Raw genomic sequence first — 13,726 nt, 5'->3', positions numbered from 1 at the left:
CATTGGCTGCACCTCCTAATAGCAGGAGCAGCCTTACGACGAAAGCGACGAACGCAAACAACGTAAAACACGACCGCCGGGCACGCGTACGTTTGTGAATCGGCGTGAGTATGCAATTTGCATACTCTACGCTGACAACTAAGGGAGCGCCACCTAGCGGCCAGCGGCAGAATGCAGCCTAAGATACGACGGCATAAGAGCCTTATGCCAGTCGTATCTTAGGCTACAGTCAGCGTATCGAGCTTTCTGAATACAGAAAATTGATACGCCGGCGCTACTTAGCAATTACGCTGCGTATCTATGGATACGCAGGCGTAATTGCTACCTGAATCTACCCCAATGAGTGCAGTGTGCAATACAATATCCTTGGTTAAAGCAGAAGTAAGCCACCCCTGGTCAAGAGCTAATACAGACGACTTAATTCAAATGTTCTAGCATGTATTGGTCTAAATCAGGGGTCTCCAAACTCTCTAAACAAAGGACCAGTTTATTATATTTCAGACTTTAGGGGGGTCGAACTGTAGCCCATGGGAAAAGAAAATGGCCCTGCATCAGTGTGAGAAAACAATTTCTCAGGCTTAATGGTTGGTGGGAGTTGAAAGATAACATAGCATCTGTAGTCAATAGAAGGGAGAATAGTTCCCCATCATTAGCATCAGCAGGGGGAATAGTGCCCCATCATTGGTGCCAGTGGGAGGAATAGTGCCCCATCATTGGTGTCAATGGAGGGAATTATGCCCCATCTTTGGTGTCAGTGGGTGGAACAATGCCCCATCTTTGGACTCAGTGGTAGGAATAGTACCCTGTCATTGTTGCCAGTGGAGGGAATAATGTCCCATCATTGGTGTCAGTGGGAGGAATAATGCCCCACTGGTGTCAATGGTGCCTCATCCTTGGTGTTAATGGAAAGAATAAGGGCTCATATCAGTGAGGGGAACAGTGCTCTAAGGGGCAGATAGAGGCAAGCAAGGGGCCGCATCCAGCCCACAGGCTGCAGTTTGGAGACCTCTGGTTTAACCACTTCCATACAGGGCACCTACGCACCTTCCTGCCCAAGCCAATTTTCAGCTTTCAGCACTGTCGCACTTTGAATGGCAATTGCGCGGTCGTGCTACACTGTACCCAAACAAAATTGGCGTCCTTTTTTTCCCACAAATAGAGCTTTCTTTTGGTGGTATTTGATCACCTCTGCGATTTTTTTTTTTTTGCCCAACAACTAAAAAAAGACTGAAAATTTTGAAAAAAAATTAAATTTTTATTTTTTTCTGTTAATTTTTTTGTAAATAAGTAAGATTTCTCTTTCAATTACGGGCACTGATATGGCGGCACTGATGGGCACCGATGAGGTAGTACTGACGGGCACAGATGAGGTGGCACTGATTGGCGGCGCTGGTATGCGGCACTGATGGGCACACATAGGCGGCACTGATGGGCACACATAGGCGGCACTGATGGGCACACATAGGCGGCACTGATGGGCACACATGGGCGGCACTGATGGGCACACATGGGCGGCACTCATGGGCACACATGGGCGGCACTGATGGGCACACATGGGCGGCACTGGGCACTCGTAGGTGGCACAGATGGGCACTCATGGGCGGCACTGATGGATAATTATGGGTGGCACAGATGGGCACTGATAGGTGGGCACTGGGCATGGATGGGCACTGTGGGGTGGCACTGATGGACACTGTGGGGTGGCACTGATGGACACTGTGGGGTGGCACTGATGGACACTGTGGTGTGGCACTGATGGACACTGTGGGGCGGCACTGATTTACACATGTTGCCAATCAGTGCCCATTTGTCGGCACTGATTGGCATCTTTTTTTATTGCTTTTTTTTTCAGATTTTTTTTTTTTTTCCAAGACTTTTTTTTTTTTTTTTTTTAAGACTTTTTTTTTTTTTTTGCCCGCTTCCCTGGTGGTCCAGGGTGGGCTTCCCTGGTGGTCCATATGGCGATCCGAGGGGGGGCTGCGCTGATAAACAATCAGCGCGAACCCCCCCTGTCAGGAGAGCCGCCGATCTGCTCTCCTCTACTCGCGTCTGTCAGACGCGAGTGAGGAAGAGCCGTCGACGGCTCTTCCTGTTTACATCGTGATCAGCCGTGGTTGGACACGGCTGATCACGTGGTAAAGAGTCTCCGTGAGAGACTCTTTACCGAGATCGGTGTTGCGGGGTGTCAGACTGACACCCCGCAACAACGATCGCCGCGATGCGCGCCCCCGGGGGCGCGCAGCGGCTGAGAATCCTGAGGACGTCATATGACGTCCGGTCAGGATTCTACAACCACTTTGCCGACGTCAATTTGTCATTGGCGGGCGGCAAGTGGTTAAAGAATTCATATCATATATGGACACATTCCACAAACTGGACTTCACACTGGTGTAGGGTGACCACATTTCCAAACTACAAATCAGGGACACCCCCTTCCCAAAAATCAGCTTGTGCTGTAACGAATCACAGCACAGTGATTGGACACAAGAGGCGGGATTTATGATTTCTTCAATCACAAGCAGGGGGCGGGGACTGTGCTCCTCCAGGCATTCCCGGCAAGGACAAGTACTGTCAGTGAGAAAAGCGGTGATGTGGCGGCCTTTTTTGGGGGAATCAGATTGGCCAGGGGGGGGGGGGGGGGGGTGTGGCTGTGTCAGTTTCATTCGGGGACACTGTATTGTCCTGGAATGAAGGTACCCAGGACAGACCTGCAAAATGCGGGACTGTCCCGGGCAATCCGGGACACGTGGTCACTCTACACTGGTGCTGCAGTTTTTGTCCAGCTCAGCCCAAACATCTCGAAGTTTAGAGTTAATCATTAAAATTTTGAATGCGCATATCTATTCAGTGACTGATCATCTTTTTTTTATTTTTAGGTGCAGAAGAAGAATTATCGTCAGGAGAAGAAGAGAGCCACCAAACAGCTATTCAGCGCTCTCAAAGATCCCAGTGTGGTGATTGTGGCTGACTGGCTAAAGGTTCATTTATAGAACAAATTCCATATGACCTCTTGTAATAGCCAACTTGTAACGGGCAAAAAGTTCAAATTAGAAATCAGAAAGTCCCCTGCATGTTCCTCCCCACCAGTGATGCTTCCTCAAGCTCCCGCATTACTGCTGACATCTTTACCCGCCCGGTCTTCTTCTGGGCTCAGCATCATTGGCCATCTTGATTGAAGGTCATTTGTCCCGGGAACCAAGGCTTGCAATTCATTAAGTTGCCCAAGGCATGCTGAGATTGTACACTGAGCTGTGCACTTCAATGGATGGAATTTTGTTGGTGGCCATGAGTAAGGATGAGCCGAACACCCCCTGTTCGGTTTGCACCAGAACTTGCGAACAGGCAAAAAATGTGTTTGAACACGTGAACACCGTTTAAAAGTCTATGGGAGATTATATAAAAATTTGGCGCAGGGTTCCCCTTAATATCCATACCCGACCTGAAGGGCCTGATATATAATTTGGGGGGACCCCCACGCAATATTTTTTTTATTATTTTGGTTTGGGGTTCCCCTTAATATTAATACCAGACCCAAAGGGCCTGGTAATGACTTTTATCTGTATTGCCGAGAGCCGACAATTCATGAATAGCCGGGAGTAAAGTAAAGGGAGAGTGGTGACAGGGGAGTAGTGGCTGAAGCTACACTTGTGACCTTTCCACTCAAAAGGGTTTTCCTGGACTATCTTGTTACTGGTAATAACAATGTACAATAAAATATACAAAGAAATTAATTTATTGTAAAAGACAGATATACAATTAACATTTAAAAAAATAAATGAACAAATAACAGACGCTCAAGGATTGCCCAAGAGACAGCTGTAGTTGTCAATTGATAGATTGGTCAAAGTCTCGACTAGTTTCGTGGTTACCCGCTTCCTCAGGAGAGCCAATCTATAGAACAAATAGTACAGTAAGAACATATAGTAAAATCATTGAAAAATAGCATAGCAATACAGCGAATATTGTACACATAAATACAACTGAGTAGCTTACCCAATGAATGGGACAATAATGTGTGAGCCGTGGTCGCCATAAAGAGATCCCCTGCGGCGGACAAGGGGGATGTGGGTGGATTCCTGTGATGTAAAGTAAAACAGGTAAGGGGCCAAGGCTAATGGGTAATTAACATATAGGGTTAAGATACCTGACTCACCCCAACGGGTATAACCGGGGAACGGCCCGAAGGACAGAGTAGCCTACTGAGGCTGTGGGGACTAGGGAACAGGTGGACAGGAGATGACAGGCAAGACAAAGCGGGGAGTAGTAGGGGAAAAAATAGTAAAGACATCAATGATAACTGGTAACAACCAGCCACAATATTGGAAAGGTCTGTATATAGGTAAGATAGGTAAACAGCCTCAACGGCATGGTAATGCCGGTGCTGGGGCGAAGGGTAGGGGTCCCCAAAATAAATCTCCCCAGTGTGTCAGCCGCGTCCGTCCTGAGTGAGCCTAGCCACAGCCATCGCCAGTAAGGAGATCCACCATACTCATCCACAGGCACTAAGGCCCTTAAATGAGCTCCCCGACCGTGGGACACCAAGAATGCCGCCGGATGGCGGCGCCTGACGTCACCACGGTCTGTTTCCCCACACTGCGCAGGCGCGAGACCACGCTAATGCGCATGTGCGTCCAAACCGAGCCGATGGGCGGGGAGCCCACGGCGCAAATAGAACTAAGGGGGATGGGTGGTAAACCCATCCACACCAGGGGAAATACATGTCCGCCACTGGAGGATACAAGGCAGCACGGGATCACACAACCCATTAAGCCGGGAGTAGTTTTAAATGACTTATTTGCCTTTAGAAATTACATTTTGCTGCGGGACTGTTCTAAACATGGGAAAAATGCGCCACTTTACAGGCATACTATAGACACCCCCCATGCACGAAATTTAAAGGAATATTTCACTTTTATTGTTTCACTTTAAGCATTATTAAAACACTGCTCCCGAAAAAAAAAAAAATGCTTGAGGCATTTGCACTGCAATCTTTTTCCTAAATAGACTTCTTAGATGTGATGGCTACTAGTCTAGGTCACTGATGGCGAACCTTATCACCCCAGATGTTTTAGAACTAAATTTCCCATGATGCTCCACAACACTGCAGCGTGCATGAGCATCATGGGAAATGTAGTTTCAAAACATCTGGGGTGCCAAGGTTCGCCATCACTGATCTAGGTTCACACTTATGAGTCTGCATTTGTGTGCGCATGTGGCGTGTAAGGCAGCACATTCCTTTCAATGGGCTGACCTACCCATGAGAAACACAGAGAAAGAAGTCCCCAACTTTTTTTTTTTAAATCACGCCACACTGAACTGCAAACTAAGATTCGGTGGTCTGCTAAAGAGCGGTGCAATAAAACTACCCACGTTCCTGGCACACGGTAATATGAACCAGGCCTCGGAGTGAGGTATTTAAATGGTTTTTGGGTTGGTATAGTATTTGTTATGGTATAGTATATATTGGGCTAGATTCAGGTAGCCCTGCGTAATTTAGTGCGGGCGTAACGTATCTCCGATACGTTACGCCGCCGTAAATTAGGGCGCATTCATAAAGAACTTGCGCCCTAAGTTACGGCGGCGCAACGTATGTGGGCCGGCATAAGCCCGCCTAATTCAAATGGGGATGATGTGGGCGTGTTTTATTTAAATTAATGGTGACCCCGCGTATTTTAAAAGTTTTTTACGAACGGCGAATCCCAGTGCGCATGCTGGAAAATCGTCATTGCTTTCGACGTGAACGTAAATTACGTCCAGCCCTATTTGCGAACGACTTACGCAAACGACATAAAAAATTCGACGCGGGAACGACGTCCATACTTAACATTGCGTACGCCTCATAATAGCAGGAGCAACCTTACACCGAAAAAGCCTAACGCAAACGACGTAAAAAAATAGCGCCGGGCGTACGTACATTTGTGAATCGGCGTATCTAGGTCATTTGCATATTCTACGCCGAAAACTACGGAAGCATCACCTAGCGGCCAGCGTAAATATGCACCCCAAGATACGACGGTGTAAGAGACTTACGCCAGTCGGATCTTAGGCTAATGTCGGCGTATCTTGCTTTCTGAATACAGAAAGAAGCTACGCCGGTGCAGATTTGAATTTACGCGGCTTATCTATAGATACGCCGGCGTAAATTCTCTCTGAATCTAGCCCATAGTATAGTATTTGCTATATTATAGTATATATGGTATAGTATTTTCTAATAAAAAAGGTGCTGTGAGCAGCTAAAATCCTCATGGTCATGTTGGGGTCGTGGGTTGGATGAATGGGGCCAAAAGACACTTTGTACAAAACATAATGCATGCAACTTTCTGACTTTTTTTTTTTTTTTAAGATTCGTGGATCACTGAAAAGCTGGACTAAACTGTGGTGCGTGCTAAAACCGGGACTGCTCCTGATTTATAAAACACCAAAGGTTGGACAATGGGTGGGGACGTTACTCCTCCACTCCTGCGAGCTGATCGAACGACCCACCAAAAAAGACGGGTTCTGTTTTAAACTTTATCACCCTCTGGATCAGTCTATATGGGCAGTTAAGGTACATAAGGTGCAAAAAAACATTAAAACTCCACTATGGCTCGTACCCCTTCCGATGTAACAGAACTGGGTGGTTTGTGTTTTTCAGGGTCCGAAAGGTGAGAATGTCGGGTCCATCACTCTACCTCTACCCAGCAGCCACTTAATATTCCGAGCAGCGTCTGAATCAGATGGTAAGACTAATAATGATCATGGCAGAAAGTAAAACCATCCATTTTGTCAGGATTTGGATCACCTGCTGGTGGCACTTTGCTTCCCAGAGAGGGAGATTTTAGTTCTGGTGTCCACCAGTAGGTGTCAGCCTGCAGTTTACAGTAATCGGTCTCCACCTGATACTGGCTGCTGGGAGGGTATTTAGTTCTTCCTCTACTAGTGCCTCTCATGTCAGTGTTTTGCTTTTGCTGCCAGATAGTGCTAGAACTTTTTATTTTTTTGATTGTGCTCTTTGCCTTGTGTCTATACCCTGAACCCTGCTGCCTTGTTTCCACTCCCTCTTGTTCCTGATCCCAGTTTTGGTTTCCCCTTCCTAAGTTCCCTGCACCTCCAGTTTTACCTTGCTTTTAGTTAGTTCACTAGTTAGACTTTCTATTTGTTAGGTTGTTTAGTTAGGTATTTTGTCACTGGGCTTCAGGTTCACTTTTATCTTTATGTTTGCTGGTGTTTGAATGGATATTGGTTTCACAGTGAATATAACTAATTTTAACCAGTTAACAATCGCCCTATAGACGATATATGTCTACAAGGCGGTTGCTTAACTCTGGGAGGACGTCCATGGACGTCCTCCCAGAATCGCGCTCCCGCACGCCCTCTGGAGCGCGCACACGTGAATGTCCGTGACCGCTGGGTCCGGAGGACCCGGCGCATCACGGATCACGGTAAATCGCCACTGATAGCGGCGGTTTACCACGTGATCGCTCCGTCCAATGACGGAGCGATCACTTGTAAACAAACCGGCGTCATGTGATGATGCCGGTTCCTCCCTCCCCTCTCTGTACCGAACGGTACAGTGTGAGAGGAGAGGGGAGAGAGTGGATGCAGCAGCAGCTGCTGTGGGCTGAATCTGTGACACATGCAGTCACAGATCCAGCCATCCATCCCTGCTCAGCCATCCCATACCCATACTGTGCAATACTCTGCAATACCCCACAATACTCTGCAATACCCCACAGTACTCTGCAATACCCCCCCAGTACTCTGAAATACCCCACACTACTCTGCAATACCCCACAATACTCTGCAATACCCCACACTACTCTGCAATACCCCACAATACCCTGCAACGTCGCCTATGGGGATTTTTAAGTAGCAAAGTTTGGCGCCATTCCACGAGCGTGTGCAATTTTGAAGGGTGACATGTTGGGTATCTATTTACTCGGCGTAACTTCATCTTTCACATTTATGCAAAAGAATGAAGAAAAAATACTAAATTTGCAAAATTTTATAACAGAAACAAAGAAAAATTCATTTTTTTTACAGAATTTTCAGTCTTTTTTCTCTTACAGCGCAAAAAATAAAAAACCCAACGGTGGTTAAATACCACCAAAAGAAAGCTCTATTTGTGTGAAAAAAAGGACGAAAATTAAATTTGGGTACAGTGTTGTATGACTGAGTAATTGTCATTCAAATTGTGAGAGCACCGAAAGCTGAAAATTGGTCTGGTTATTAAGGGGGTTTACGTGCCCAGTGATCAAGTGGTTAAATATGGTTTGGTCTCAGTTTTCTGAGTGTAGCTACGCAGATTTGGCCATCTCTGCTGCTGATTCCTGACACCATTTCTAGTAGTGTTGTAGGCAGACGTAGGGGTCTATTTATAAAAAATAATGCTGCGCGTAATCCCTCTAATGTGTCTTATATGTGTACTTCCTAAGATCAGTAGCTCCATCTAGTGGCTAGATAGTGGTATTTTCCTCTTTGTGTTACTTCAGGAAAAAACTCCATTATGGCCATTAAATGAAGCTGACAATAATAGGAAATGATCATATTAGACACAAAACAGGGATTATTTGCAACAGGTGTCCAAATGCTGAGGCATAAGTTAACTAAATCTTTTTATGTATCAAAATGGGCAAAATATTAAATCACAAATGTACTGTATTCTGTCACTAGCATTAACACAGCAGTTTTTGTTTTTCTGATTTCCCCCCGTAACATCGTATTATTACTTGTTGATCCGACCAGTAGATCAGTTATTTTTTCCCTTCAATTAAATAATACTGTGTCTTATAATAATATTATATAATTATAATAATAATAATAATAATAATAATAATAATAATAATAATAATAATAATAATAATAATATTCAAGTAATGCATATGTATTGATATTTGAAATTACAATATTTAATTTTTTTTTTATGGGGGCTCATCAGGGATGCAAAAATTAATACATTATGGCCCGGATTCACAAAGCACTTGCGCCGACGTATCTCGAGATACGCCGCGTAAGTGCAAATATGCGCCGTCGTCTCTATGTGCCGTGCCCACAAACTGAGATGCGCCTAAAAATAGGCTTCATCCGACCAACGTAACTTGCCTACGCCGGCGTATCGTGGGCGCATATTTACGCTGGACGCATGTGGCGCTCCCATTGATTTCCTATTCAAATATGGAAATGAGGGAAATATATGCGGTTTGCGTAAGTCGTACGTCCGGCGTAAAGTTATTCCCCATATATGAGGCGCAACCCATGCAAAGTTATGGACCAGGGAACACAAGCCGTTGTATCTTTTGTCGTTTACGTTGTACGTGAATATGACTAGGCGTAGGTTACATTCACGTCGTAGGCAGTGATCCGGTGTATCTTAGGGAGTAGTTCCGACGTGATTCTGAGCATGCGCACTGGAAGCGCCCACGGGACGGCGCATGCGCCGTTCGTTATTCGTATGTTTATGGCGCTCGGCCCATCATTTGCATGGGGTCACGCCTCATTTGCATGGCTCGCGCCCACTTCAACTTACGACGACTTACGCCTAAGAAACCCAGCGCAGATATGGTGGCAAGTGCTTTGTGAATCCAGTGCTTGCCTCTCTGCGCTGCGTCGGCGTAGCGTAAAGAAGATACGCTACGGCGGCATAAATATGCGTCGCTGTATGTGAATGCGGGCCATTGTATTTATGAGTTTATATCGCTGGTTGTTGGTCTCCAGCCACTTTAAATCATTTTTGCACTTCCCGTAAAAAAAGGTGACAACCCTGTGGACAGAACAGGCTTAAGCCTCATACACACGATCGGACTTTTCTGCGGATTTTGGTCCGAAGGGCGTTGGCCGTGAACTTGCTCTGCATACACACGGCAGAACATTTTTAACTAACATTCACCAAATCACATGGTTTTTCAGCTCTTTACCACCACCCTTTGGACAACTTCTGGAATTTCCATCAACGAATGTTGGATGTTCATGCTCTCAAATTGTCATGCCACGATAATTTTTCGGCATGAAAAAAAACTTTGTTTTTCAGCATGTCCAAAAAACGAAGTTTTTCCAACTTCATCATTAAAAACGACGTTGCCCACACACCATTGTTTTTTCAAAATGATCTAGAAAAGCGCGGTGACATACAACACGTACAACGGCACTATAAAGAAGAAGTTCTATTCGCCTTTGGGGCTGCTTTTAGCTGATTCCTTGTTAGTAAAAGACGATTTGCGCTTTTTTGTATGTTACAGAGTGATGAATGTGCTTACTCCTCTATGAACGGTAGTTTAACAGAACGAGCGCTCCCGTCTCATAACTTGCTTCTGAGCATGCGCGGGTTTAAAACGTCGTTTTAGCCCACACACGACCATTTTTTACAACCCGAAAAACGACATATTTTAAAACGACGTTAAAAAATGCAGCATGTTCGAAAAAAAAAATTTGCGTTTTTCAGAAACTGAAAAACGCTGTGCAGCCCACACATGATCATTTTAAATGAAGTTTTTAAAAACAAAGGGCCAGATTCTCAAAGAGATACGACGGTGTATCTCCTGATACGCCGTCGTATCTCTGACTTAGGCCCGTCGTATCTATGCGCCTGATTCAGAGAATCAGTTACGCGTAGATATGCCTAAGATCCGACAGGTGTAACTGTGTTACACCGTCGGATCTTAACTGCAATTTAAAAATGGCCGCTGGGGGCGTTCTCGCTGATTTACGGCGAGAATATGTAAATCAGCGAGATACGCCAATTCACGAACGTACGCGGGCCCGACGCAGTGTTTTTACTACGTTTACGTAAGGGTTTTCCCGGCGCATAGTTACCCCTGCTTCTATGAGGCGCAGCCAATGTTAAGTATGGCCGTCGTTCCCGCGTCGATTTTTGTTTTTTACGTCGTTTGCGTACGTCGATTCACAAAACCGATGGACGCAAGTTACGCTCACGGCGAAACCAATGACGTCCTAGCGACGTCATTGGGAGCAATGCACGCCGGGAAAATTCGCGGACGGCGCATGCGCAGTTAATTCGGCTACACTCCCCCTAGCCGCAGGATTTGAATTCCGCCGGGGGATTTAAGATACGCCGCCGCAAGTTTGGAGGTAAGTGTTTTGTGAATTACCCACTTGACTCCAAAACTTGCGGCGGCGGATCTTAAATCAGATAGATTACGCGGATCTAAAGATCCGCTGATCTATCTGAATCTGGCCCATAGTTTTTCTTTTTATGCCGAAAAATGATCGTGTGTACGCGGCATCAGACAACAAATGTGTTCTGTTGGATTATCCGATCGTGCGTATACAAGTCTGTCGGACTAAAACCCAAAGTACGAACACGCATGCTCTGAACCAATGCCAACCATCAGACAACATTAGCAGAAGTTACCCAAAGGGCGGCGCTAAAGAGCAGAAAAAAACCACGTCGTTTTGTGAATGTTGGCTGAAAAGGTTCTGCCGTCTGTATCCAGAACAAGTTTACGGCCGACGCCCTTCAGACAAAAATCCACGGATTTGTCCGATGGAAATCCAATCGTGTGTACGAGGCTTTAGATGGACGTCGTTTCTGGGTGTAAGTGACCATAGTGCAACTGCTACATCGATACATCAATCCTATTACTGTTCAATGTCATATGAAGGATTGAAATGACCGCATTTTGCATTTCAGGGAGATGTTGGATGGATGCTCTTGAATTGGCTCTCCGCTGCTCCAGTTTATTCAAGATCAATTTGCCTAAACATGGAAAGGACGGTGAACTTGTGTCGCCAACTGATTTACATCACACCGGACTTTATACGCTGCTCCAAGTGGCCACTGTTTCTGAGCAGGAACTCTTCCAGTAAGATTTCCAGTTAATTACAGTAAGATGTACTTAGTAAGGCCGAACTCCAGGCAGTCATAAAAGACACAGGTTAATTAATTTCTGTTTTCATGAATAGATTATTAAATTTATTTTTAAATACAAGTAGAGGCCAATACAGTGCAAGGAGCATTGTTACATTTATTGGCTAATTCCCTCCAGCGTTCTCTAGAATTATTACATCTGTTAAAAAAGACAACAAAACAGCAATACAATGTAGACAGGGGTTTATTCTCTTCTGACACTCTAAACTGAAAAAATCTACCTAAAATATCAATATATTTTTTCAGGCTTGCTGAAATAATTCCGGAAAATGACGCTTTCTCTGACAAGTCTGAAAAAGATAACATAGAAGAATCAGAAAATGAGCACAGCAGGAAAACCAGCGAGAGCGACCAGTCTGAGCTACATGGAGAGATCTCATTGGACCGGGAAGGGACCACCTACATGGAGGAACTGTATGAGGAATTTGGGGAGGTACGATGGTGACTCTCTGTGTAGGTAAACTAGAATTGAACCCATCAATTTAATAAAGGGTTCTTAAAGCAGTTACAGTCAATGCAATGTTGTAAAAGCCAACTCGACACAGATAGTTTTGGCTTCTGACAGCTTTCATTGGAGGACACATGACTATTTTTTAAAGCAGGGTTTCTCAAACAGGGCCCCATGGAATCTCAGGGTTCCTCCAAAGACTACTAGCCAGTTGTTTTTGTGTTTATTAAGGCCCCTTTCACACTGGGGCGGTGGGTGCGTCGGCGGTAAAGCGCTGCTATTTTTAGCTGCGCTTTACCGTTAATTTCGTGGAGAAAGGGTTAAAACTAGACATGTGCACAGAAATTTTGTTTGTTTTTTTTTGTTCCGTTTCGTATCGTTCCGTAGGTTCGTTCCCGTTCGTTTTTCGTAAGACGCCCGTTTTCCTGTTAGTTCCCGTATGTTTTTCGTATGACGCGATTTTTTTGTATTCCGATCGTTTCGTATTTTGGTTACCGTTTTATTTTCGTACATGCGGGATGGTTCGTTATTCTGTTTAATTCATGTTCGTTACTTGTTAGACAATAATTTTGGAGAATTTTCGTCATTTTGTACTTTCGTAAATATATCGCGGGATTCGCGGCACTTTCAACACGCGGCTCATCCATATTAACTATTGTTAAGCCCCATACACTTGGTCAGACTTTTTTAACAACAAACATAAAAACTATCGTTTTACCGAACGTTCGTTCGTTTTTAAACTCCATCAGAAAACCATTTTTGGGTTCCAGGTTCAAAAGTCTGGCCAACTGATCTCTCCCTTCAGACGAAAATCCACAGAAAAGTTTATTTGGCTTTACTGTACTACTGTACTACTCAGCACAAAAGAGAAGCTGCTTCACTAACTAACTACACTCACTGCCCATTCAAAAAAACGAAAATGACATCTTATAACAAGAGATTTGCATTCTGTATTTTGAAACCAAATTACGAACAGAAAAAAGGAATTCAGAATACAGAATACAAATCTTTTGTTATAGATGTCATATGAACATACAAACAGAAAAAGGATTCAAACAAAATACAGAATGAAAATCTTTTGTTAGATGTCATATGAACATACGACTGAAAATCAAAATACGAACAGAACAAGGATACAAACAAAATACAGAATGCAAGTCTTTTGTTATAGATGTCATATTCGTTCTTTTGCCGTTTTCGTTTTGTCGTATTTTCGTCGGATCGTTCGTTCGTATTTGCGGTTGTTCGTTATGCGACTCATTCGTAATCCCGTCGTTTTCGTATTTTGGTGCTTAAATTTTTTCGTATGTACACATTATTCTGCGGGTACGAAAATGAACATTTTCGTACGAAAATAACATTCGTACGAACGGGAATGCACATATCTAGTTAAAACCACCACAAAGCACCACTAC

General features: G+C 44.6%; 1 protein-coding gene across 3 annotated transcripts in view; it reads left to right on the top strand.

The window, feature by feature from the left end:
• Positions 1 to 13,726, top strand: part of OSBPL5 (oxysterol binding protein like 5) — a 145,830-nt gene that overhangs the window by 88,061 nt on the left and 44,043 nt on the right. For all 3 annotated transcript variants that reach the window (XM_040328047.1, XM_040328045.1, XM_040328046.1), the window contains 5 exons: positions 2,877 to 2,978; positions 6,344 to 6,547; positions 6,635 to 6,719; positions 11,627 to 11,798; positions 12,110 to 12,296. In XM_040328047.1, coding sequence (XP_040183981.1) covers positions 2,877 to 2,978; positions 6,344 to 6,547; positions 6,635 to 6,719; positions 11,627 to 11,798; positions 12,110 to 12,296 — 750 coding nt within the window. The remainder of the gene's footprint in view (positions 1 to 2,876; positions 2,979 to 6,343; positions 6,548 to 6,634; positions 6,720 to 11,626; positions 11,799 to 12,109; positions 12,297 to 13,726) is intronic.

Source organism: Rana temporaria, chromosome 11, assembly GCF_905171775.1.
Source record: "Rana temporaria chromosome 11, aRanTem1.1, whole genome shotgun sequence".
Lineage (NCBI taxonomy): Eukaryota > Metazoa > Chordata > Amphibia > Anura > Ranidae > Rana > Rana temporaria.
Note: the sequence above shows the minus strand (reverse complement) of the source record. Positions and strands in the feature narration are given on the sequence as shown.